Source organism: Scardinius erythrophthalmus, assembly GCF_964197995.2.
Source record: "Scardinius erythrophthalmus genome assembly, chromosome: 21".
NCBI lineage: Eukaryota > Metazoa > Chordata > Actinopteri > Cypriniformes > Leuciscidae > Scardinius > Scardinius erythrophthalmus.
The window spans coordinates 33834675-33861012 of record NC_138241.1 but is presented as its reverse complement, the minus strand read 5'-3'; the positions used below and the strand labels follow the sequence as shown (position 1 = coordinate 33861012).

Sequence of the window (26338 nt, the reverse complement as noted above, 5' to 3'; positions counted from 1 at the left end):
ATTAATAACAGAATGAAATGCATGCCAAAGGCTTAGCATTGCAATTGTAAGCCTAGCTTGTATTGCATGCAGCATTACATTGTTTGAAAATTACCCTTAGCATTGTGACTTCTGACACTTGTGATCAAACATTATTCAACCAGACTGTAGCCTACATGAAATACACCACAGAGGAGTCTAGCCCATGCAAAAGAAGAACTAGTGCTTTTGCATGACACTTGTGATCAAATATTATTCAATCAGATTGTACATGAAATATACCACAGGGGAGACTATAGTCCTTGCGAAAGAAGAACTATAGTGCTTTTGTTCTAGTTTAATCTAAAGTGTTTGTGTACATTTGGAGGCTGGAGCTTGTGATGTGATGAATCTGTGGGCTTGACCATTAGAAGCCCATCCCCCAGTGGGCGTGGCTTTAGGCTACTCTGCTTCTACTGTTTATTCACTTCAGTAAATAGAGTTCAGAACAACTTGCAGCACGCAGCAGACGCACGAGACTGAGCCTTGGCGAGGAAGTGCACTTAAAACCGAGACAAAAGACACAATCCAAAACAATCCTGTGGACACTTTACAAACAGGATCTTATATGACAACTGCTCCAAAGGAAGAAAAATCATCGAGAGTTTTAGAGACATCGATTGTCTGAGATTGGAATTGTACTTTTTTTTTCTTTAATAACTTTTTTTTTTTTTTTTTTAATCTCTGGATATTTGTAAATTGACCCTTCGTTTTGTTGTCGTGTTCATCGTTAACACAATGCGCTAACGCGTTTATGCCTAAGCGGATATGTCAGACACGTCCAGGTGAGTTCATACTGGGGTATCGTTGTGAATGCCGGCTTTAAGGCAACTTTATTGCGCTTTTTTCTGCATAATTCAACAGTAAGATCGTCTTTCAAAAAGGACTATACGCTTTTAATATATCCTACGCGTCTTAACATTTGATCGCCGTGATTTAAAATCTCCCAAAATTGGTGAAATTGGGGTATTGCTTTGTTTATTAATCAAGTCCGCATTGCTTTATTATCCGCGATGAGGTTTTATTCTGGCGAAGCATAACGCACAAAACATTTAAGTTGCGCGCGGCGGCAAATGAAAAAAAGCGAAACTTCAGATGCGCGCTATCTGGTCGCCTGTAGTGTCCAGTTAAACAATGTCGTAAAGACAACAAAAGTTGAGATGTAGTAGAAGAGTCCACTCCCCTCAGTGGCCATTCCGTGTTGACATTTAACCAGACTGAATAATTCAACTGTGTTTTGCAAAGAATAAAGATAGGCACCTGTTTGCTTTGTCGTTATCCACTCAAAATAAACGTGTAAATACGATAAAAACCCGCGGTTGTTGTTAAAGCTCTATAGTTATACCCTACCTAGTACCTACTAAAGTAAAAGCTGTATTTATTCGCGTTTTACTTTCGAAATAAGACTCGAAATGTTCCTGGCAGGAAAATATGGTAATTTGGAATGTGCTGTGCGATGCGTGTTTTTATTTACGATCGTGTTTCTTTTACGATCGTCTCAGTCTGTCGGTCTGTTTAGATTGATACTCGCATAAGTTTGCGCTATTGTCTGCTTGCCTGAACACTTGGAGGCGTCGACGCGCTCCTATTAATAGGAAACTTTTGTTTTGGTGCGCACGATATTGTTTCGCCGCCGCTGTATTTCGGTGAAAATAAATCGCAAAAAACTCCACGCTCGCTCGTACAATGGTCTATACTGGCAGTAAAATACTGAGCATTACAGATCGCTGACAAGTGAAACTAAATAAAAAATAAAGGCATCGCAATCTAGTTGCGTCAAACTCCCCCTCGTACAGTACAACATTCATTACTGTCAGTGAAATGCTGACCTTGCAGTTCGCTGACAAATGACATCAAAGCAAGAAATAAAGAAAACCGAAAAAAAAAAATCGCGATCTAGTCGCGCGCGTGTTTAGATAGGACTCGCGCGTCTGCTGAGCAGACAGTAAAGTATGCTAGGCTTCGTATCGGTATCAAGTAGTGACTGACAATTGCAAGAGCAACAAATATAGCGGTAAGTGACACAACAACAGCATAACAGGGAGTTTGTTCTATTTTGGCTTCTATTTGTTTTGTAGCCTCTTTTATACATGTGTCGCTGTTTTGTCATTGTTGCTGCTTCGATGTTTGTCCAAGCCGGCGTGACTGACAATGTTTACTTGGTTTACAGTGAGAACTCTACAGGGATGTGTTTTCATTTTAAAAAGCCAGACATAATAAACCTCTCTAGATTAGTTGGAAACAAAGAAAGATGAATGCGTGTACATTCCGCTACAGCGCGAGCTCGGAGTACAATTTCGAAGTGAAGTTACAGTTTCACACGATCGCTTCGCGCGTTATAGCGTTTTATCCCAAAAATGTAGACTGTTTTGCAGTAAGGAAGAAATAGGAAGTTGAAGTGGAGCTCGTTTGTGACGCACTTCACCGGGTTACCACTTTATAGAGTTCGCTGCAAGCTAAGATTTCAAACGCATGTTAATCCCCACGAAATAGACGGGAAATTCTGAGCCCCTTGACAACAACCCACACAATTCCTCTTCGAAACGCTTGCAAAAGACAGTAACGAGTGTTTTGTTTGTTCTGCAGAGAGCAAACGCTGCCCAATGACCCGGCCTCGCGGGGAATCGGAGAGAGCACCGGCGGCGAGCACTTTGACTTCCCTCAGCCGAGCGATGGGGACCCGTTAAGGGGAGGGATTTCCATGTCGAATAGTCACCAATCGAGGTCACAGATGTACAGAACCGTCTCCAGGTCCTCTAGTGGCTATTTTTCCGTCGACAGCGATTCTGTGCCAGGTTCCCCTCTAATGCCTAATATTTCCGAAGCGCAAGATGACCAAAATGATGGTAAGAGCCCCCTGGCGAAAAAAGGGCAAAATTTTGTGGTGGGTAAACGCAATACTGAAGCCTGACGCGACGGATAGCGAGGCATTTTTTCAGTGGATTAGTCCGTTAAGAATTTGATTATTGCAGATCTAAATATCAAAGCAGACGAGTGCATTTTCCCGCCCTGGTGTGACTTAGCATTCTCGTTCTAAAATTTTGACAAAATTATTAATTCTTTATGATTATTGATCATTTATGGGGCTTCAAGTAAAAAAAGCCCATTATTATATATTTTTATTATTATTATCTATTGCCATTTCTGACTTTATTCCCTAGGACAAGGGACAATTTGGTTTTGGCCTGGTCATTGGGGTCCATGGACAGGTATATAAAACAGATTTTCTTTAAAAATATTTAAATTAGTTCAAATATCCCTGGATCTGTTAAGGTTAAAGGGTTAGTTCACCCAAAAATGAAAATTCTGTCATCATTTACTCACCTTTATGTTGTCCCAAACTTGTATGGGTTTCTTTCTTCTGTTGGAACACAAAAGAAGATATTTCGAAGAATGTTGGTAACCAGACAGTTGACTGTAGCCATTGACTTCCATAGTAGGAAAAAAAATAGCCTACTATGGAAGTCAATGGCTACTGTCAACTGTTTGATTACCGACATTCTTTGAAATATCTTATTTTGTTTTCAGCAGAAGAAAGAAATTCATACAGGTTTGGAACAACATAAGGGGTGAGTAAATGATGACAGAATTTTTTATTTTTGAGTGAACTATCCATTTAAGAAAAACCCTCACAATAAACAGTGAAAGATAGTACAAGTAAAGGTGCATCAAAATATGAATATTGTCACAACTCACTGTTTATTAACGTAATCCATTTAAAAGCTTTGGATGTTTAACTTGGCTCTCAGTTTTCTACAGTGATAATAAGCATAGAGTTTCAATGCTTGGCAGTGCACTTGTCTTGAAAATCTCTTCCAGAAAGCATGTTCTTCTCATTTTGAAGCAGGACATATCTGCCTAAAGCCAAGTCAGCTCATTTATCTTTGTGACAGCTTCTCTAAAAGGAATAATCTGAATTTCCTTTCTGTTAAGATCAAAATGTTCACTGTATTAGGAGGGTGTGTTAGTGCAAATAAGTGCACATGCATTCTGAAGTCTATACACTCCTGGGCAAAAACAAAGAAAAGGGCTAAACCAAAATATTTAGTGGTCTTTTAATGTTCTTAACCATTAATTCCAAATCACTGGTTAGGAAATCAGCAAGAATTGCACAAATACTGTAGATAAACTCTCAGACAGCTTTTTACAGGAGTCAGTATTGTTCCACTCAATGGTAATGGCTTCAAACAGTTCATGAAAAATGTCTCCCAGTTCGTTTAAGTTTAATATGAAACCAAATATTTGCTGTAGGGTTCACATCTTGACTCTGACCTGGCCAAACCGTGAGCCTGATGGACTTGTTCTCAAGCCACTTCTTGGTTGTCTTTACAGTTTGGGCAGGAACATTGTCTTGTTGATCATTCCTCATTAGATAACAACTTTTCATTTGTGGGAAGCAAACCATTCTGCAATATTCTACTTCAAAGCATTCAATTACTTTTCACAGTGAATCAAAAAGCTAAAAAGGCACAATGACACATCTTCCTCTGTGCTTCACTGTGGTAGAGATGCATTTATTATTATATTTCTCAGCAGATTTTCAAAAACACTGCTCTGGAGAATCACCATGCAACTCATGATTCATTGTGATTCATCAATCCACACACAACTTTCCATATTCTGCCAAAAACTTCATTCTGGCTTTTTGATATTTTTCTGAGACAGCTATGGCTTTTTAAGTAATGCATTGTAGTTAAGACCATTAAAAGCTTAGTGCTTAGCCATTTTGGGCTTGGACTATTTTTGTGTGTGTGTTTGTGAAAGGCCTGCTTGGTCAATTCACAACATCTTGCAAACCCAATACACCTGAGACACATCTTCTCATAAAGCCTCTGATGGTGTAAGCTGATTTGCCTGTTGTCTTCTTGTTTACCTTCACTGTCAACGAGGCCTCAATAAGGCAGTCAGAGAATCAGCCTTAGTGCACGCAGTCAAAATAGACTAGCCAGTCTTTTGTGAAGGCTAGACATGAGATCCAACCATCTCTGTTTTCCCTATTGAGAGCCAGGAGATATGAGATGGCGATAATTGTCTTCCTGTAGCCACTCTTAATGGCGAAGAGAAACAACAATAACTTATCAAGACTCTCATCTGTTGCTCGCTCGACAGGAGAGTTCCTCTACCAGTGGCTCTTGTTTATACCTTTAGCTGCTGCATTGTTTTGGCACAAGGTCTTGAATTTACACGTATGAACTTTGTGCCCTTTTTTGTGGACCTCTTGTGGGTCAGACGTGTTATGTTCGGTTCAAAAATAAATGAAGATGCTGTTATTAACGAAACCAGAATAGAGCATGCATTCAATTTGACTACTGCGATACTGATTTAGATCAAAATTTGTCCTCGTTTGAGATGTTGTTGCTGGCTCTGGGTAGTAATTTAAAGGCACAAGAGAATGAGGTGAAAGTGTTGACTAAAACTTAAAGTGATATTTAGATATTGGCTGGTTAAACTCGAACAGGTCTAGTGGAGTTGTGAAAGGAAATGAGTATCCAATGGTCCTAATATGATTGAGCATGAGAAAAAACAGTCAAACGGCTTCTCGCTTGAGTCATAGCTGGAGATCAATTTGAGTTCAGGCAGAATTTGGGTGATATTAGTGTTTAGCCTCATAATAACCTCAGTCGTTCAGCTACTGTCTTACCACTGACAGAAGCTGTTGGCAAATATTAAATCATGCTACTGGCAGTGGAAAAACTAAACCAGAGGTTGCAGAGGTGGTTGTTTGCATCAGAGGATGCCATGCAATATACGATAGAAGGTGTTTGTTAGAAAAAAGTAGAATTGAGTATTTGTTTTCATGAAATTAAGCTTGTTTACCCCTGGCCTCCTGTGCATTTTTTTTTTTTTTGCTTTTGTAATCTTTAATCCAAATTTAATAACTTTGAAATTAGATTTTGACAAATTATTCCTGTTGTATTGCAAATAACTTTACATAAAAAATAAAACATTTATTTGTGTTAGGCCTAGCTTTATTTTGGACATTGTTTTAAGACAAAAGGGAACTAATATTTAGTTTTTAAATCCCTTTAAATGAAAAATAAAAGTATTTCGTGTTATGTATATCAATGCATATAAAAATTGAGAATTTTGTGATGTAAATGTTTGTTCGTATATATATATATATATATATATATATATATGCCCATCCCTTTTATTTGCCGTTTGAATGAGCTATGGTAGTGTTAAGGCCCGTTCACATCAAGGACGATAACTAAAAAGATAACAAAAAGTTATAGTTCAAAAAATAATTCTCAATATTAAAGAATAGCAGAGTTCACAACACAGCTATAATGATAACGGCACAGGGGAACAATATTGTTGGAACAATATCACTTTCAGAACGATTTTATCCAGCTCATGAACGATAAAAACACTGACAGCCAATCAGAATCCATCCTGCTGTAACGAGCTCAAGCATTTAAAGTGACAGAGAAGTGCGTGCTTAGAATAAACAGAACGATATTGTGTACTGGTGTGGATGCTAATATAGTAATGCTAATATAGTTATCATTCTTGGTGTACAGGCCTTTAGAGTGTCTTAAACTTGCCTTTCGTTGTGTTTCTCAGAGGTATGGTTCCCCGAACATAGCCCTCAGCACGCGCAGATGGCAGCACCTGTTGGAGCCATGCGGCCAGAGACGGCGGTCGCTCAGGAGCTGCGGCGCATCGGAGACGAGTTCAACCGTCTGTACTGTCAAGGGGTGGGTAATATTAAGGTCCTAGTGTGACACCGTATGATCAAGCGCAGGAGATCGACGATGAGGTCAAGTCAAGACACCTTTATTTATACTGCCCTTTACACAATACAGATTGTTTCAAAGCAGCTTCACAGTGAGAAAAGGAAAATGATGCATTTCGGCTGAAGTCAGTTCAGTGTTGATTCAGTTCCGTTGTAAAAAATCATCAATTATTAAACTAGTTCATTTCCTCTATAAAGCAGTTCTGCAAAAAAATGATGTCATCGTCCAGTTCAGTTCAGTTCTCACACAGTCAGATCAATAATATTGTGGAATATTAAGTGTCCCCAACTAAGCAAGCCAGAGGAACCCAAACTCCATCAGGTGACAGAATGGAGAAATTTGGGAGAAACCAAGCTTCAGTTTTCCTCTGGCCAACGAACAAACTGATTCAGACTGCATCACAAGTCAGAATTCAGATCAGGATCGGTAGCATTCAGATATTCATCCAGTTCCTTTTGCTTGAAGATCAGATTCATCACGCTGGTATGGAGCCAAAGCTGGCCATAGGGTCTGTGCGGAGGACCGGTCTGGTTCTTGTGGTCTCTGCTGAGGATCTGAGACAAGGGGATTGTCTAGTTGACAGGATCTCGGCTGACATTCAGGTCTACGTTGAGGTCGTGTCTAGGTGCAGGTCCACATCTGATCTGGATATGGACCGGATCCGGCTGACTACGGTAACCTCAGGATAAGGATGAGACGGACAGACTAATATTAGCGTAGATGCCATTCTTCTTACGATGTAACAACATCGGGTGTCATCGGGTGTCGTAGGAAGAAGTGTTCCCGGTTCTTCTTCTTATGATGTAACAAGCACATCGGGTGTTTTAGGAAGTGTTCCAAGTTTCAGTTGACCTTATTTATGCAGCCTAGCAATCATTTAACTGATTTAAATAATATAAATTGATAGTGTGTTGTATGTGTGACAGGTTAAAGAGATGTGTTTTTAGTCTAGATTTAAAAATGAAATATTTTCACTCACTAGAGAGTATCGATTTCACTCGCTTTGTCTGTCCAGGGGAGTGAGTTTGAGTTTGTGTTTTGGAAGCCGCCCCCTCTCATATCAGTTTCAATCAGGCGTTGCAGAGGGGAGCACACACACGAAAGCAGAATCACAAGTCTCTGCAGATCAGGGCCTTAATGAGGGAAATGTTTACTCCACCGCTGTGAAGGGAGCTTTATTTTCATAACTTGTATTTCTTAATGTTGCATCACTCCAGCACCAGTCAAGAAATCAAGGTTCTTCATAGAGGATCAAGGCTCATATGTTCACACTTTGTTTTTTGAACCCTTTGTCTTTCTTGATGCCATTGCCTATTACTAGACGATACAGGGTTTCTGCAGGTCTTAATTTGCCCTAACACAAATTAAGAACTTAAATCAGAGCAGAAAGTCTTAAATTCATAGTCATGGCATTCCTCCCTCAGTATTTTTGTCCTTTTTTTTCAATACAAATATCTATACTTCTTTGATACATTGACTTATATGCTCATGTAAAATGAAGTCTTGAAAATTTGAACAAACTGAATTATTTATGCTTAAAATAAAAACAAATATGTCAAGAGTTATGAGAACTTTCTTTTGAATTAAGTTGATTTTTTTTTAGCCCACTGGCATATTTGTTCTTGTTTTAATGATAAACTCGCTTCATTATGATCAACTTCACAGAAAACAAGACTTCACATCTTATGTCATTTTGCATCTCCAGTAAATGCGTCTATAGACAATTGCACTGGAAAACAAGAAAACAATACTTAGAAATAACAGCACTGTGATCAGAATGTACCGTAAAAGGTATTTACATGTTCTAGTGGTTGAGAGCAAAGGTTTTCAAGTAACTTTTTTGTAAAGTAATCTGTTGGAAGTTGTATTTTCAAACTCTTAAGGGTTTCTAATACAAATCATTGTGTTTCTCCCTAGACATTTACATTTAGAAAACATATTGCGTATTGTATTCCCTTCAGTTTATTCCTTAAATTTTCTTTACTTGGTCTCAAAAAGGTCTTAAAATGTCTTACATTTACCTTCATAAAACCTGCAGAACTGTTATTAATTAAGGGATTTATGATCCTTCTTTGGAGTCCCACTTTTTCTTTTGGATATTTTATTAAAACTATATTTTATTAAACTTTTTTTTGTGGGTGTGTGTGTGAGGAGGAGGATGCCCATAAAAGGGATATGAAATTAGCATTAGCAACACTTTTGTGTGTGAAAAATGTCCTTTGTCTGTTGCCAGTAGCGTAGCGATGTGTGAAGCACAGCTCACACAAAAGTCACCTTCAAACCAATAGCTTATTTGTTGGTCATCATGGCGATTTCGCGTGAACAACATGAACACGAGTTTTCCCATCACGTGAAACTCTCAAAAGCACAGATTCATATTGAAATTTCAATCGCAGACCAACAGTAAATGTGATTGCACTTGCAATTTATTTATTACGCATTGATGAGCAATTAATACATTTTCTGATGTAAAATAGACATGGCCTTGTTAGATAAGAAATTAATGTTTATACAGTTGAAGTGCTGACTCATGTTACGATGTTATAAATTTATAAGTGTAATGTATTCCTTATGCAAATATCGCCGTGCTAGAACAGAATGTCCACCTTTGATTATCTATATGAACATGCAAACACATTTTCTCGGTGACGTTACTGGTTCTGATAAGATTCTGTTTTTGTAGGGGTTAAATCTGAGATAATTGATACCTCTGTTGAAGAGTTATAGCCTTTCACCTCTTTGACTCCAATACAGTATCATGCTTCCTGTTTGGGCAGCCGTCCAGTTGGACAAGGTTCTGTCTGGCAGTATTTGTGTTTATTATGTTGTGTCAGGCCTTAACTTATGATCGCTTCTTGGCTAGTTGTAGAATTACAAACTTCTTTGAGGATATTAAGTTGGTATGACTCTGGAAGAATAGTTTCTTGTAGTCGCTCTCTGTAGGAGTTTTGATTGAGGCTGTCTCTGTGAGCTCACTATGCAAATAGAAACTTATCTACCCTGGCTATCATTGTTTGATTATTGCTGCGTAAAATTACCTTAGTCATTGTTTAAGTGAGCAAGACCTGCAAACCTCTTGAAAGATTTATCTGTAGGCAAGAGTCCAGACGTGCTCATAAACAGCTCAACGCCACATTTATTAGTGGTGTTTGTTAAGGCAACAGTCACTATTTATTGCTCATACTTTGGATTGTATTTGAACTGAAGTCTAACAATAAGTTTTAGATGTTTTATGCAACATCTACTTCTTGTTACCTTTATTTATTTTCTGAACACATCACCATTCAAAAGTTTGGGGTCGATATGATTCTTTTGAAAAATCTATTATGAATTTATTTGATCAAAAAATACAGTAAAAAGTAATATTGTGACATTGTATTGCAATTGAAGTCAACTGTTTTCTATTGTAATATATTTCTAAATATAATTTATTCCTGTGATGACAAAGCTGAATTTTCAGCATCCTTGCTGAATGAAAATGTAAATTTCTTTCCAAACCTTAAAATGCAAGTGTGAATATGATTTGTTATTCATCTGATTGTTAAACTATGTCCAATGCTTCATTCTGCCGGTGACAATTTTTTGTTGTTGTTATTTCTTCACTTAAAATAATATCCTTCCAGAGCAATCGCATGACGTCAGCGAAAGATTCTTATAGAATGTTGAGTGACACATTTACTGTAAACAAGTGCTCTTGATTCATCAGTGCGGGAGTGATTCATTGTTTGCCCAGACACACCCTGTAGCCTTATCAGAGGAGATCCCTGGGTTGTTGGACCCTAGAAGGCCCTTTAGCAAAAAGGGAGGTTCTATGCTGGAAAAATACATATATTTTGCATAATGTTCAAATTTGAAAAAATTTCAAAACAATTGAGTTTGGCTAAAATAGTTCTTATTATAATGACTGTATGAATTCAGGTTCTTGAAAGAAGAAAAAATTGAAATGTCTTGATTTTTACTTGTTTTTACCACATTTGGGGCCAGATTTACTAACAGTTAGCAGGAGAGTATTTAAATGAATCATGCTAGGTGATTTACCAAGGTTTGCGCTCGACAATTTACGCTGCTCTTGATAGATTGCATTAGTCAGCATGAAAAATGATCCGGCTGTGTGCTTCAATTTGAATCAGAAATGTCTACTCTCGTCTGTGTTTTTTTGGAATTGCGTTGTTTAGTAATGTCCTTAATGTCTGTTTGTCTTATTTTAAAACCTGTTCAAGTCATCTTGAGGCGCCTTTGGAAGTACAACAGGTGTATGATTTTGGCTATTTTGTATGTTAAAAGCACGCGAAACTTAAAAGTAATCTTGAAGCAAAGTATAAGACGTTCATTCGAATATGAGACGTATTTAATGAATCACAACAAGCAGTCCTGTGTGCGTGACAACAGTGTTTCAGAAGAATCTCGGGAGGAGCAGAATTCATCCCAACCCCCCTTAACCGCCCACTTCTGTTCAAGACTCAGACTAATAGCCCTGGTGGAGTTTCTAATAGGCCAAGGGGTCATCTGAAAAGAGAGAAGAAAAAAGAGGGACAGAGGGAGGGTTGCATGGCAGAGAGCTGTATGTGTCTGGGACAGCTCAGCTTCATTATGTTTACCCTGCGGTTAAGCTCTGGGCTCTAATTATGCAGCGGGTCAGTCTCCTCAGCGCCACAGAGACGCACTCGGGCCTAGCGAGAGTCGCTCACAGTCAGGGTCAGAGAGGAACCGGCCTGCCAGCATCTAAATGGAGGGGTTGGACTCCACACTTTTGTTTATTTCTCTTCTCATGCGTCTGTGATGTCACTTCAGGAGTTTGTTTTGACGCTCCTGTGTTGTGTTAGTTTATTTATTTAGACCATGTTTGTTTGACATCTATAAAGCACACTTTGGAATGGCGGATTGGAGAAACTATCAATGAACTGCAGTATTTCCATATACTGAAACTCCAGATTTAACAAAATTCCATGCAATCTTGGCTTGATGAACATTTGGCTTGATGATAAACTGAATAAAATATGAATGGTTCGTGCCTGTGTGAAACTCTGAGGACTGCTATAGTTGCTTGGGTGTCGTTAAATGGCGGATAGAGTGTAACAAGTAAACTGATGTAGATCAGTGGTTCTCAAACTCTTTGACTCCAGCTGGTAGTCCAACTGGAGTTGAAGGCCCCAGTTTTTTTTCCTGATTTCCTGATAATGGTTTTTAAGGGTGTGTTCACACTTGGCATGTTTGTTTATGATTAAAACAAACTCTGGTGCGATTGCTCTGTTAATGCGGTTCATTTGAATAAGTGTGAACGCTGCCATCTGAACCCTGGTGTGCACCAAACAAGTGGACCGAGACCCCTGAAAAGACGGGACTAGATCCACTTACAAACAAACTCTGGTGTGGATTGAATGAAATATGAACGCAACACGGACCAAAGACATGTAAACAAACCAAAAACAGGACATGATGTCACAAGATGTGACCCTAAACCGGACAGAATGCTCACGCACACCTGTTTTTTCTCATCATATAGTCGTGATGTTGCCCATCACAGTTCAGTACCGGCATCAGAACCGCGTCTCACCGTAGCAGATCTTTGTATGTGTGTGTGATGGAGGGATGTTTTGACTCCTGGTCAGAATACCATCATATGTAGGCTACGCATGCTATGCTACGCTACGCATGCTATATGCAAGCCATTTTTTAGATCTTTTAGATTCAGTGTCAAAAATGACAGTGTGAATGCTAAGCGAACCAGGGCTAAATGTATTATTTAGATTTCTTGGTCCGGACCAAATCAACCAAGAGAACTGAACTACAAGTGTGAACACTCTAAAAATGATTTTTACTCACGATTTCTAAAAGATTTTAGAACTTAAAATCAAGAATAACTAGAAAAATGTGTATTCACTATAAACTGCCCATGGAGTTGTCAGTCTTGTCAATCACTTTGGAAAGTAATATCACACCTCTTCTATTCAAAAAGCAATTCTGTCAGTACGAGTTATGTGTTTAATAACATCTAATACTTACTGTTAGGGCTTTATTCAAATATTTAACACTAAGTAAGAGGAATATTAATAATAATGCATGCCACTAATAAAAACTAAATTAAGAAAGCATGAGCAATCAAATCTCTTTTGGCAGTCTTGTTTATTAAATGCAGCGGCGCAAGAAACCCGTGTGAGCTTTCGGTTCGAGTTCCTCTCATAAATAGGAACATAATCAAAAACTTCAGCTGGGATTTGTTGGAGACCCTATAATTGTCCTCGATGTGCAGTGTTATAAAGTCTGTTTCCAGATCGTTCCCTCTCCTCAGCACTTCTCCAGGGTTGGCTCTCGGTACACCAGCACCGATTGAGGAGTGCTAGTGTGACATGCTAGCACTCTGTTAGTAAGCAGCACTCTAATGCAGAGCAGATGTCTGGCCACAGAGCGCGCTTGTTGTTCCAGCCCCGCTAATGTCTGCATCTCGCCCTGCAAAATCGCACATGACGGACCTTTGTCAGCTCTTTGCATCAATGCTCTTTTGTTGCAGGCCTCTTCCCTGGAGAAATGGAACAGTCTAGTGCATTGTAGCTGATAAAGTTTCTATTGAGTCATGCGGATACCTCTCAGGAGATGATTGCATGCGTTTATGTCCGAGCATGCTGCAAACTTACTGTCTCCCTGAGGGTTTGTGCTGTGTGAGTGACTACCAGTAAGTCAGAAGTAACTCGACTGTCCCTCCTGAAACGAGTAATTGTAGAAGTAGAAAAAGATGCTTCAATTGACCTTAAGGCCTGCTCACACCAAGTCGGCATGAAACGGAAGGTGCGATAGTCGTTTCTTCTCTACAAGAACAGGAAAAAATGTAGGACGGGACTTGGTTTTGTCCATGGGGAGTTGATTAGATAGTTGTGGTTTGCTATTGGTCGGTTTCATGTGAGTGACAGGTTGACCCGCCCTTTTCCCCTAGCTGATGAACAATAAAAACACAGCCAATCATAATCCACCTGATTTTAAAGAGCTCGAGCATTTGAAGCAGCAGATGATAAAACTGCAGAGCACATTTATTATAAACAGAATGTTATTGTCTGCTAGTGTGGACGCTAATCTAGTTATCGTTATATTTATATTTATAGTTATCGTTCTTGGTGTGACCGGGGCTTTAGTCAGGGTAGACGTCATATTTAATATGATGTGGATGAAAATTATCATGCAAGTACAGTGCATTTAATATGTTGTGTACTTGGGTGGTAAATTAAAAATTAAAACTCTGGAAAACGTTTTAGGATGTGAATTAGATGCAATTTTTAGAAAGTCAGATGATGTAAAACGGCTTTGAGTTATTGTGAATAAGACCAGAAACATGAACTACAAGTATTATTATATGAATTTTAATGTACATTTTGCTAACATTTTGTCCCATTTGTTAACATTACATTTAGTTGGCAATACATTTGTTGCAGTATTTATTAATCTTTATTAACGTTAGTGTATAAAAATGCATTGTTAGTCCATGTTAGTTCAGGTCTGTCATAATATTAACATACAACTTTGGATTTTAAGATAGTAAATGTTGAAATTAACATGAACTAAGATCAAATAAATGCTGCTGTTCATGTTGTTGTTAACAAATGGAACCTTATTGTAAAGTTTTGATTTGTGATGTCCCATAATTCTCCTCCTCCTGCATCTGTTTGCACTTTTCCCTATTGTTTTTATTGCATACACTGATTCTATAAATATATATCCCATCTTACAACTTGACAGTGCAACTGCAGGCTGACATGCAGCTAATTAGGTGTAGTTTCTTTGTTCTCTATGTTTTTCTATTTCGTGAGTTTGTCACATGCTATTCCTCCACGTAAACTGAAAGCACATGCGCTTGTGTTGTATTACATTGGTTTTTACCAGCTCTGGCAATAGCGGAGCAGCCATCTGTGAATGCATTAGCAGCTCGCTAGTCTGTGAGGATTGTTTTGCTGTGCTCTGGCTTTGTTGAGTTGTGGCAGCTCTGTTTTTCTTGCATGTGGTCACCGGGTTTATTGCCACGCCAGACTCCTTTGTCCACGCGAGATGAGTCAGGGATGCCACTCTTTTACTCTCGTACGGTCTCCCTGTTTGCCCCCCAAGTCCCACTACAGATAGCAAACTAGATAAACACGATCTTTTGTGTCAAGATTGTTTTTAAAGCTAACAGTGACGAATTGATCCCAGATGGAGGAGACGAGCGCCGATCTGTGTCGACTCAAACCAGGCTGAAATAGTAAATAAGTCTGTGTTTTTCCGCTGCGGCGCATAAGCTAATTGTGCTTGATTAGAGGGATGCGCCCCTGTCATTTTACTCGATCTGCAGTGTCACGCTGGTTTTGAAGACGCGCTTACCACATCACAACCAAAAGCCTTTTCTTGACCCGCTTGTGTTATGCATGCAAAACACAACTGCTCTTTCGTATCAACAATACGAACGGTTATGTAAACTAGTGATAGACCAATAAATATGATGGCATTTGGCTGCTTGAGGATGTTCATATTGGCTGATATCTGTGTGCAGTTCACCCTTTCACACTTAAGTTTATAATATTCTAGCCCTTGGCGTGAGTTTTTTTTTCAAGTATGCATGTTAATCGCACTACAGCTGGCTTATGCATTGTGTGCTTCATATGCACAACTTATATTGTGCAATGACAGTCCTACTCTCTTGTTATCACTAATTGCCATTAAAAAACCCATTACAGTAAGCGTAGTATTTCAGATTAAATTTCCTTCAGGTTTAAAATGCGGTACAGCTTCCTCTCTGAAATGCCCTTTGAATTTGGTTCAACTAAACTCAATGACCTCAGGAGTTGTTTTGTTGTGGAAGTCGTTGAATTGCATGGTTTAGCATTGACTCACGTTCAAATTGAAAGTCAAGTGAAAATATTCAGCAACGGTAAACTAGTGATAGACCAATACATATGATGGCATTTGGCTGTTTGAGAATGTTCATATTGACGTCAAGCTTGTCACATGACACACTGCTGTATGACTAATACGTTGGGTTTTATTAAATTTTTCCTCTTTATTCAAAGTATTCACTAACTTGTTAACTGTATTGTGAAATTTCTGATATTCTGATTTTCAAATATGTGTTAAGTAAATGTATTTTTCCATTTAAACATCTTGATCATGTTGGTGGGATTTATAATTGGCAATATAGGCAATGCAAATTCATCCACTTCTCCTGAAAGATATAAAAGTAAATGGCCGGTGAAATAGGAGAAGAATAGAGTAAACTTTATAGTTACCTACACAGTGTGCATCTGATTTAAATAAAACACATTGAAAGGATCGTTATTGCCACTTCCATTGACATTAGTGAGTATTTTTAAAAGTACTTGTGTGAATTTAAATGTCTGAAAAATAAACTTTATATGGTTGAAAACACTGAACAATCTAGACACAATCTACATCTAGATGGCTCGGCGCCAGCCAAAGTGCAAAAGCAGATTTGAATTTAAATTTAGCAGTTGATCACATGACGCACTGAACATTCTAATCACACTGGTGTGATCTGGTGGTGTATGTGTCAAAGGGTTAATAGAAGCATTAAATCTCCCTCCAAATTTTAAAATGGAAAGTTCAAACTCTGAATTCTAAATGGTTGATTCAATAATATGTCCTTTTAGATGTCAAGTGCTGCTTTTAATTTTGATTGAAACAGTGCCACTGGTTTTTTCAAATGCGGATTAAGGCTACGTCTACACTAATCCAGATACATTTTTAAATACATCTCTTTCTCCACATTTTGGCCTTCCGTCCAGTGTTTACGTCCTGTGAAAATTTAGCTTTTCCCCCCTCAACCAAGTGGATAAATTTGAAAGAGACATTTCTGTGTTGTTGTGTGAACTGTGAAAAGGGAGGTATTTGAAAATACGAACAGTAAGCGGTAAGATATTTTGCTTATAAAATGATTGTGCCAGATAAACAGTGTGAGAATTTTATGTCTGGTCTCTTAAGTATCATCTCAGTGAGTTTTTATTACGATTTATGCATGCACAGTTAGATGATTTAAGCATTTTCCAATGTATCCATGTGGACGAGAAACTTTTGGAAAGCACTTGAAACGCTAGTGTGAACAGAGAAATGAAAACGCCAATGTATCCAGCCTAACAGACCTATAGTGTAATAGTAGCTCAGCTTCTTTTAGCAAGTATGCATGTTAATCGTACTACAGCTGGCCTATGAATTGTGCGCTTGATATGCACAACTTATATTGTGCAATGACAGTCCTACTCTCGTTATCACTAATGGCCATTAAAAAACCCATTACAGTAAGCGTAGTATTTCAGATTAAATTTCCTTCAGGTTTAAAATGCGGTACAGCTTCCTCTCTGAAATGCCCTTTGAATTTGGTTCAACTAAACTCAATGACCTCAGGAGTTGTTTTGTTATGGAAGTTGTTGAATTGCATGGTTTAGCATTGACTCACGTTTAAGTTGAAAGCCATGAGAAAATATTCAGCATTTGAAACAAGTCTTTCTCTTTGAAGTACGTTCAGTTTGAGAGCTGCAGTCACTGTACTGACTCATGATTCTCTCGTATAACCACACACACAGACATGCACACGCACACACACACACACACACAGTGAAATCTTCCTCCATTTCAGTCCACTTCCTCCTCACCTGTTTCCTCTGGCTGAATACACAATCCCTCCTTGGGCACGTTGTGATTTTTGGCAGGGCTTTTACTGAATTAAAAGGTTTTTTTCCACTCTCTGCATTTGTTTGTAAAGAAAGTGTTTTATGACAGGGGCTGATTTAGACCACATGCTGCAGGCCCATTGTATTCATAGACACACACCTGCCTTGATTTAGCGATTTAATTAATGTACGTGTGTGCGATAGCAAAGTGAATCTAAAATGGGTTAAAAATGGGCCATATTTTAACCCAAAACAAGAAGAAATTATATTATGCATGCAAAAATATTAAGATTATTAGCATAATATTTAAGCGCTTAACCCCCCCAATCCCCCCAATTTGTCATCACTGTAATTTCTTTGTATAAATATAACACAAAATAAATATCTAAAATAATAAAGATAACATTTATATATTTTAGTTTATATTAATATTAAATTCATTATATATATATTATTTATATAATTTAAAATGTTAATGTACAAAAAAAAAAAAAAAAAAAGTAATTTCAAAAATGTCCAGATGGGAGTGGATAGTTAGTGCAAATTAGCGTCTGGTTTAAGACATGCTTTTTTGTGGCTCGGTAAATAATGGCGCAAATACCAGTAAATTGACAAGCGCAAACCTTAGTAAATCACCTTGAATGATTCATTTAAATGCTCTCCTCCCATAAAGTTTTTCATCTAAAACATTGAAATATTTTTCTTTGGATTGTGGGGTGAAATATGACTGACATGTTTTTTATGAGATTCTCCCAGTCTGTTGCTTGTTGGGTCTGCAGATTATTATCCTGGAGGTGAGGGGAGACGCCCAGGCCTGGTGTTTTTCATCCTCCTTTCATTCTCTACAGGAAAGGCTTTTTTTCTCCTCAGTTTTTCAGACTTGTAGAGTGTGTTTCCTCACGAGTTCCTGCCAGTCTCCTGGGGGAAATGCCCCCGCTGCTTATCGCAGTCATTCAGCACGCCGGGTGAACGCAAGTGCTGAGATACAGGCCAAAAAGAGGCCACCTGGTTCAGGTCAACCTCTGCCAAATCTAACTCGACTCGGAGCTCACCGGATAACCTGTCAGCTGCTAGTTCCTGTATTGCATTTGTTGTAGATCTCATCGCCGTAAAGAGACTGTAAATCCTTCAAAGCATCAAGGTCTCAACATGGTATTTTATGTGTCAACATGGGGCACAGTGTCTCGATATAAGCTGAAGGACTTACCTGGGCGGCTCTTAACTGTAAAGATTAGCAGATATGAGTCAGAATTATTTCAATGTGTGTACGTGCACTAATATGCATGTGCCTGTATCTACATTAGGCACGGGTCAGTTAGTCAGGTAAACTTGGAGCATTTAGCTTTGCGATCAGCCCCTTTGCTAAAAATTATTTTAGCATTTACCAAATGTGTTGAATTTACAGGATAGATGCAACATGAAGAGTTAGTGTACTATACTTCCAGCATGCCAATTTAGCAACATCACAGCTTTTAAAACACCACTTTTATAAAAATACCAACAAATGCAATAGAGCGCTGCAGTTTCCAACCCGGTTCGCATCACCCGGTTTCCGGGATAGATGAGTAGATGAGTTTACTTGCCTTTTTCAAGACACGTAAAAGCTTTAAAAAATCTCAAGGGGGGGGTATTACTGATGTATTTTATGTCATAGAATAAAATATCTTGATCTTATGTTCACCACAGGCATTATTTTAGACATATAACCAAAAACCCATTATAAAAAAACAGGACTGACTTCAGTATGATGGAACCGGAAATGCTAAAATGCTAGTTTCCAGCATTTGTCTCTATTCTGATTTGCAATTTGTCTATTTGAAGATATGTACTATTCTTCTGATTCTCATTTAAATACCTTGTTTCTCTTTCATCCTAACAGCGTGGTCCGGGCGGGAACAATGTGGCCCAGCTGCACCCTCCCAATGAGCATATCATCGTCATGTGGATGAACGACCTGATCGGACGTCTAGTACAGTTTTTCCTGCGAAGAAGATGATTGACACATTGAATGCCCAGCAGCAAACGTGTAGCAGCGTACAACCCCCCCCCCCCCCCTCTCCTGACTGTATATATATGTACATAATAAGGGATAACAGCAATGCTGCTCTTCCACAACCTCTCCGGGTTTCGGCGTACAGCTTTGGACCTGTCGGGATATGTGCAGATCTGGACGGATATATTAATTGGGAACCCTCGGCCATCCATAGACTGACTCACAGCAGTTTCCTGCGTTCACTTGGAAAGCTGAGCCATTAGATGCTGTGTTGATAAGACTTAAACGTGGAGGTTTTTGTTACACATAAACCTCATACGTAGTATGGAAAATGTGCCTTCATTGCCTGTTTTCCCTTGACATGTCTCTCCTTTATTGTCTTTACCTTGTCTTTTTTCTTTATGGCTTTTATATTTATTTTTCACTGTATTTAATTTGTACATCTTGTTTTTATTTTCATGAACGTGGATGTTAGTCGGTCAAGCGCGGACATTATTGGTTCCGTAACGTGTTCATTGGCTCCAAATTTGCACTTGCGTTTGGTCTGCGTAGCCTATACAAATCAGATTGAATATTATATAATAATCCCATAACAGAAAATGAAATTTGAGATTTGAGAAAACATGACCGAAAAAATCAACTGATTCGATTTTACCTATTTTGTTAAAAACCACTTGCATGATGAATTAACTTTAGCCAGTCTTTTGTGGATTTGACATTGGCTTCCGAGTTAAGAATACATATTTACTTTGAAGCCATTAAATAATGAAAGGCCTTTTCACATGACTCGTGTCAACATTTACCAAAAAACTGAAGTCTATGAAGCACCAAGTTACCGCATTATCTCTTGCTGCTTTCCATGCAGATTTAGCATTGTAAGTTAGTACAAGGGGGAGGGACACATTATTGGCTCATGAATATTAATTATGTGATATGACATTCACTCAGTAGTCCATACTGTTTTGCTTAAAGGCAGACATTGGCAAGTAAGCACTACTAAAAGTTATAGTTTAGCTGCTACTTCCCATCTAAGTGCATTGCTGCTGACGCAACCATTTGGAAGAAACTTCTGCTATAATTTTGCACTGGAGCAAAGTAAAAATGACAAAAATAAAAAAATATTATTTCCCTAGAGGGCGCAAACTTAAAGTGTGGTTACATTTACCGTTGCTCTGCGATATTTCGCAAACGAAAACCAGTCATTTGAATAGGAATCCACATGTTCGGGAGTTTCGCACGAGGACAAAATATTTCTCCACACAGATTTCGTTCATGTTCAAGTTGGTCATACAAATTCACTGCTTTGACTGACAGAAAGCTGCTTGGTTCGAAAGTGACTTCTCTGTAAGCAACACTATTAACAATAAACCTTTTTTTGCCTGCAAAATTTTTCTAACGTAACCGCACCTATAGTTAGCCTATACCCACTGATACATCCTTGCCTATAATGTAATATTCAAATTTCAAACAATTTCAACTCTAACCCTTTTTGCTGCTGACCTTTGCGTCCTGAGCAGTAACGTTTTGTGAATATACGTTTTACATGTAATTTTCCGGTTATAGGCTCAAATATGCATTTAGCCTTTTGTTTACTTTCACTATTTTCCGCTTTGCCAGTACTCTGTCTGCAATGCTTTTCATGCAAAGGTCAAAGTGTCGCATTACAATAGTGTTTAGAGAGGAGTCATGTGAAAAGGTCTGACAAACATCTTCAGGTACTAGACCAGTATATTAATTATTTTATGTAAGTGAATACCAGGAAAAATAAATCTCATTTGACAGGCAAAGGTAGTGAGTATGTGTAACTAACATGGACGTTTTTGTTATTTTAATGTCGGAAACATTCCACATTTGGTATTTCGCTTTGTTAGATACCTTGTTTGTCTCTCAATTAGAAATGGGAAACAAGAGCAAAAGTGAAATATTAAAGATTCCATTAGCCTAATGTTCCAACCGATTGTGCTTATGCCTTGTGAATCTAGTTTAGGTCAAGGGGTTATGTGGATTTTATCATTTAGTCATTTGATGTTCTCCCAAAGTGATCATGCACGTGAAAAAAAAAAATGCATTTAAGTGCCTTGTTAAAGAGCGCAATGGTGATAGAGCAGGATTTTTTTTATTACACCAAACTTGGAAATGAATGTGCAACCCTTACATCGTTTCCTAACCAGACGCGATGCGATAAGATTCCAGCGACAAATAATTTGTCTGTCCACACTAGATGCGACGCGACTACGACATGCGTCAAAATCAATCAAAACCCCCAGCCAATCAGAACAGCGTGTGGGCGGAGTCTCGCTGCATCAGAGAGTAATCTTAACGGCACTCGCAAGAAAATGGATAAGTAGGCTACATAATCAAATTTACAAATATTACACCATTTAAACATAAAAAATACATAGGCTACTGAGTTACTAAAACAATCTTTGTCAAAGAATACACTGTTTGTTCACAGTTTGAACGTTCTTGTTTCCATTTGTTTAATTTCAAGATCTGAGGTGAATTATCCATTGTTTCTTTTACAGCTACAAAGCTGGAGCACTAAATGATTTTCAAAGTCACATGACACGCTTTAAACATTAAATAAAGCACATAAACAGTACCTGAGATTATCATTGCCACACGTTGTGTTTGTTGCTCCAGCGCGATGTCGCAGAAAAATAGAAACCGTAAATACAATCGTCGCGTGTCGCCGTCGCGGCTGGTTAGGACAAACACTCTGATTAACATGGAAAAGAACATTTTATCGCGTGTTGCTTCGCGTCGCGTGTAGTTAGGACACGGTGTTGTAATTAATTGGCCATATCCACTAGAAGTGCACACATTACAACCACTGATCAACACCCGCCTTACCCCGTGTCTTACAAACTGGCTTGTCTAATTGGCCTTTAACCAGCCTCAGGGACTAAGGGAAATACACCTGTGTAGATTTCTTGAACAAACCGGTCTCCCATCTTTACTTCAGCTTCCTGGTTCTTCTCCTGGCTTTACTTTTTTTTTTTTTTTACCATTGTCCCAGTATTCCAGTAATCAATGCACAAGGCTCAGGACGAGTCGTCAAGTATGTTGGTGTAATGATGTTTTTTTTAGATGCAAAGAATTAAGTAAATATGAATTGATGTGTTGACTATGAAAGGTATTGCTGAAAGTTTAAGAAATAAATATATAAGGTGTAAAAATCCGTCGGTTAGATATTCCACTTGGCCCTGTTATCATATGAATTTGTTTGTATATCAGTTAGATTGTTTCTCTTTGCCAAAATGATAATGTTTAGCTTGTCTACCGTTCCAGGTTTACCACTCAAACCAAAGACCTCGTTTTTCAATGCTATTGTGCGTTGTGTCATGTTCCATGTTTTCGTTCTCTGCCTTTGCTGAAGGATTTTAGCAGCATTCCCGTTCTTTAGCCCTTTAAGAACAAACCTTTTTTTCTGAGGGAAATCCATGGATTTCAGGCCAACCTGTGTATTTCTCACTGGACCTCTGACTGAGTCTCTTCAGTCCTGTTGCACTGAACACCCGCATTGCCCGATCTGACGCCACCCAGGACCCAGTACATTTGTAGCACAATGATAATTTTTTGTTTGTTTGTTTGTTTGTTTGTTAAATGTATCTTTTTGTATTTTGCACTGAAATTTTCTGTGCTAATTTGTGCAATACAGCTGTAAATAAAAGCCGCTTTTTTCAACTTTCTAAATACAGACTCAGTCTCTTTTAATAAGCATTAATAAAAATGGATGGACTAAGTATTTCATTGATTCTCTGCAAGAAAACAAAGTTGGATCAACATAAAACGCAAATCTCAGGGAGAGAAAATTAGGTAGGGGTAAGTGTACCCATTAAGCCCATGTACCCTTTAAGCCCACTTTCAACTCTTAAGTCAAATAAAAAACAGAAAATAATATTTTATGCTGCTTATTATTTTAACCAATCCAGTCATTTGTTACTTCCCTGGCATTTTTTATTGCATACCAATCACATTTGGCAATGTTGAGTTAGCCCCACCCATGTGCATGCTGTCTTAGGGGACCTCACACAAGTAACCCCAAAACTTGTGTTTCATGACCCTTCAGAAATCAACACATTTCTGCAATTTTCAGCCATTTCTTTGGTAACTACATTGATATTATGTCAAATAAGAGATAAATGTATTTTTTTGTATGAACAAATAGTAGGCTACTTTATCATTTGATATCATTTTCCTTTAAATGGAAAGATGAGTTTTATTAGCTTGCGTTCAAAGCTAATCTCTAGGTCAAACCATTAGCCTTACAGAAAGATAGACTGCCAAAGAATTAAGCATGTGAACTGCAAACAATAAATGTTTTGTGATTCATTTTACATTAATTTACAAATAAATACATCAATTGTTTTGTATAGAAGAATATTTTTATAAATTAACTTTTTTTTAAGATGGGCTTAAAGGGTACAGTGCCACAAAACGCATGCAAACTATAGTCAACACAAGCTAACCTTGAATGAAAAAAACTTTAATTTCTCAATGTGGGCACAATGAAAATTATGCTAGTCCACAGTATATTTAAGCTCCATGCATGTATTTGTAAACATATCTTAGATTTTTAAAGGAAAACATTGTGTTTTGTCACCATTACTCACCGTGGAACCATTTACAGTTTTTTACGATTGCTATGACAGATTTTTCAATACATTTAACAATTTTCCAAAACTCTTAACACAGTTAGCACTACATCCGCCTGTGTAAGCTATACTATTAACACATTTCTTGTTGCTTTAACACAAAATGCATACAATTAACACAAATTTAAAATGCTTGAACTTCTTTTACACACAAGATCAAACAAGAACAAAACAATGGATTTTTACTGCCAAATTTACCAATGCTTTAACACTGTATGTCAGAACAGATAACACCATGTTCTAAACCTAACCTTACAGGCTAAAGTCAAGGTAAACAGCTGTTTATATTGAGAATTGAAACACAAATATATCCCCTGTATTTTATTCTATTCTTACTGAGAAACAGCTGATTGAATTATGCAAATAATTAGAAGATCTTTTTTTTTTCTTCTGGTGCTTTTTCTGTTCGCATATTTTGTATTTTCACATTATTCCATTGCTAGTGAGAAACAGCTGATTGAAGTTATGCAAATATGGGACAATGTGGCATTCCACCATTCCCGTCTAGTCACAGCCTGGTTTGACGCCCATCAGAGGATGATGACCATTTTCCTTGCCCCTTACTTCCCTTTCCTCAACCCCATTGAGGAGTTTCCTCAGCCTGGAGATGAAAGGTTTTTGACCATAGTCCACAGGACCAAATGTCCCTCCTGTATGCAGAAGATGCTGTATACCAAGACATCACAGCTGAACACTGCCAGGGGTGGATAAGGCATGTTACTGTAAAAGATTATTCCCAAGATACCTTGCCAGGGAAGATATCAGGTGTGATGTGGATGAGAACATGTGGACAAATGTAGAAGACTGGGCAGATTAGAAGATGACCTTTTCTGTTTGTATATTTTGTATTTTCACATACAGTAATACTGTAAATGGCAGCTATATTGCATATTTTTGTTATCTTGCAAAAATGTCCTGTTGCAAATAAAGCCGTTACAGCAGCAATTCTGTCTCTGTCTTCTTTTTTTCATAAACCATACATTCCATAAAGCTACTCTAAGAAGGGTCATTTATTTTGTTGTATTGAATTTCTGCTGCAAAAAAACAACAAATTGCATTTACATTACAAACAAAACAAAAATGTAGAGACTTCAAAAGAAACTGCAGTGCAAAACACAATCTATGATTGATTATCTATAGATATAATAGATATAGTATAATATACCTATAGAATAATATGTCTGTTGTATAAGGGCAGACCTGACACATATAAAATAATGCAGTTTCTGTAATTCCATCTGATGTTAGTGTTTTTTATGACATTGTGCTATGATTGACTAAATGTTCCTGGTGGAAGAGAACATGTGTTAATGTTTTGGTAGACATGGTGTATTGTGTTAGTGTATTATTGTATTTTGAAAATTAGTTTTGCAGTTTAGTTTATAATGTGTGATTTTGAGCATGAAATGAACCGTTTTGCCAATTGTGTGTTTTAGGTGTGTTGGTGCGTTAAGAGTTTAGGAAACTTGTTAAATGTATTGAAAAATCTGTCATAGCGATTGTAAAAAACTGTAAAGGAGAACTCCGGTCAATTTTAACATTGAGCTCATTTTTTTGTAAATTTGGAGTGCTGTCAGTACAGAGAACAACGACAAAAATCGGTGTTGCCTACACCGTGTTATCCTGTTTTTAAAATTTGCACCCCGTTGACTTCAATGGGGCAAGTTTTAAACCAGCTTTTAGCCTCTTAACATCCTTGATGTGTCATTACAAGTGCACAGCTAATGTGAGTGATTCCTTCAGAGTGATCACGGGTGAATCTGACTGCAGTAGATGTGAAAGATATGAATAAAAATGATGTTATTTCAGCCAGCGCACATACCTGTATTTTCTTCCTGTTTTCGGTCTAAGTCCATAGTAATCGATTGTCGAGTTCACGCGGGTGATCATAGGTAACTAAACCTATGCGTGTGAACTCGACAATCGATTACTATGGACTTCGACCGAAAACAGGATGTAAATACAGGTATGTGCGCTTTTTATTTGTGTGTTTTTTTTTTATAGATTTTGTGAATCAATGATGACGTGGGCTTATTTGGAACACATGCGGGCTTAAATGGTGCCAAAGTACCAATTAAGCCCATGCCAGACTTCTGACTTTATTCCTAAATTATCTTAATTTTATATTCTAAATAATGTAGGCTACATCAACTAATTAATACAGTTTCAACTGAGAGATTAATCTTGCATTTTAACAAATGATTTTTCTTATAAACTATGACAGTATCTATGAAAAAAACTAAACTTAGATTTTGGTGGGCTTAATGGGTACACTTACCCCTTATTTTA

At 37.9% G+C, this 26338-nt stretch overlaps 1 protein-coding gene across 4 annotated transcripts; it reads left to right on the top strand.

Moving 5' to 3' along the window:
• The first annotated feature begins 457 nt into the window (after positions 1-457).
• On the top strand, positions 458-23084 carry bcl2l11 (BCL2 like 11). 4 transcript variants are annotated; one of them, XM_081350623.1, is made up of 5 exons: positions 464-803; positions 2605-2864; positions 6586-6719; positions 7229-7432; positions 19278-23078. In XM_081350623.1, the coding sequence occupies exons 1-5, from the start codon at positions 787-789 to the stop codon at positions 19392-19394; spliced, it is 732 nt and encodes a 243-aa protein (XP_081206749.1). In that variant the 5' UTR covers positions 464-786; the 3' UTR covers positions 19395-23078. The 4 variants fall into 4 exon arrangements, with proteins under 4 accessions (XP_081206751.1, XP_081206749.1, XP_081206750.1 ...); XM_081350625.1 differs by lacking the exon at positions 7229-7432 and having other exon boundaries at positions 458-803; positions 19278-23084; XM_081350624.1 differs by lacking the exon at positions 19278-23078 and having other exon boundaries at positions 706-803; positions 7229-7531.
• The last annotated feature ends 3254 nt before the right edge of the window (positions 23085-26338 follow it).

Coding starts and splice junctions, on each gene's coding strand:
- bcl2l11 (XM_081350623.1), top strand. Junction 2,865..6,585: donor GCAAGATGACCAAAATGATG/GTAAGAGCCCCC, acceptor TGTGTTTCTCAG/AGGTATGGTTCCCCGAACAT. Junction 6,720..7,228: donor ACCGTCTGTACTGTCAAGGG/GTGGGTAATATT, acceptor CTTGAAGATCAG/ATTCATCACGCTGGTATGGA.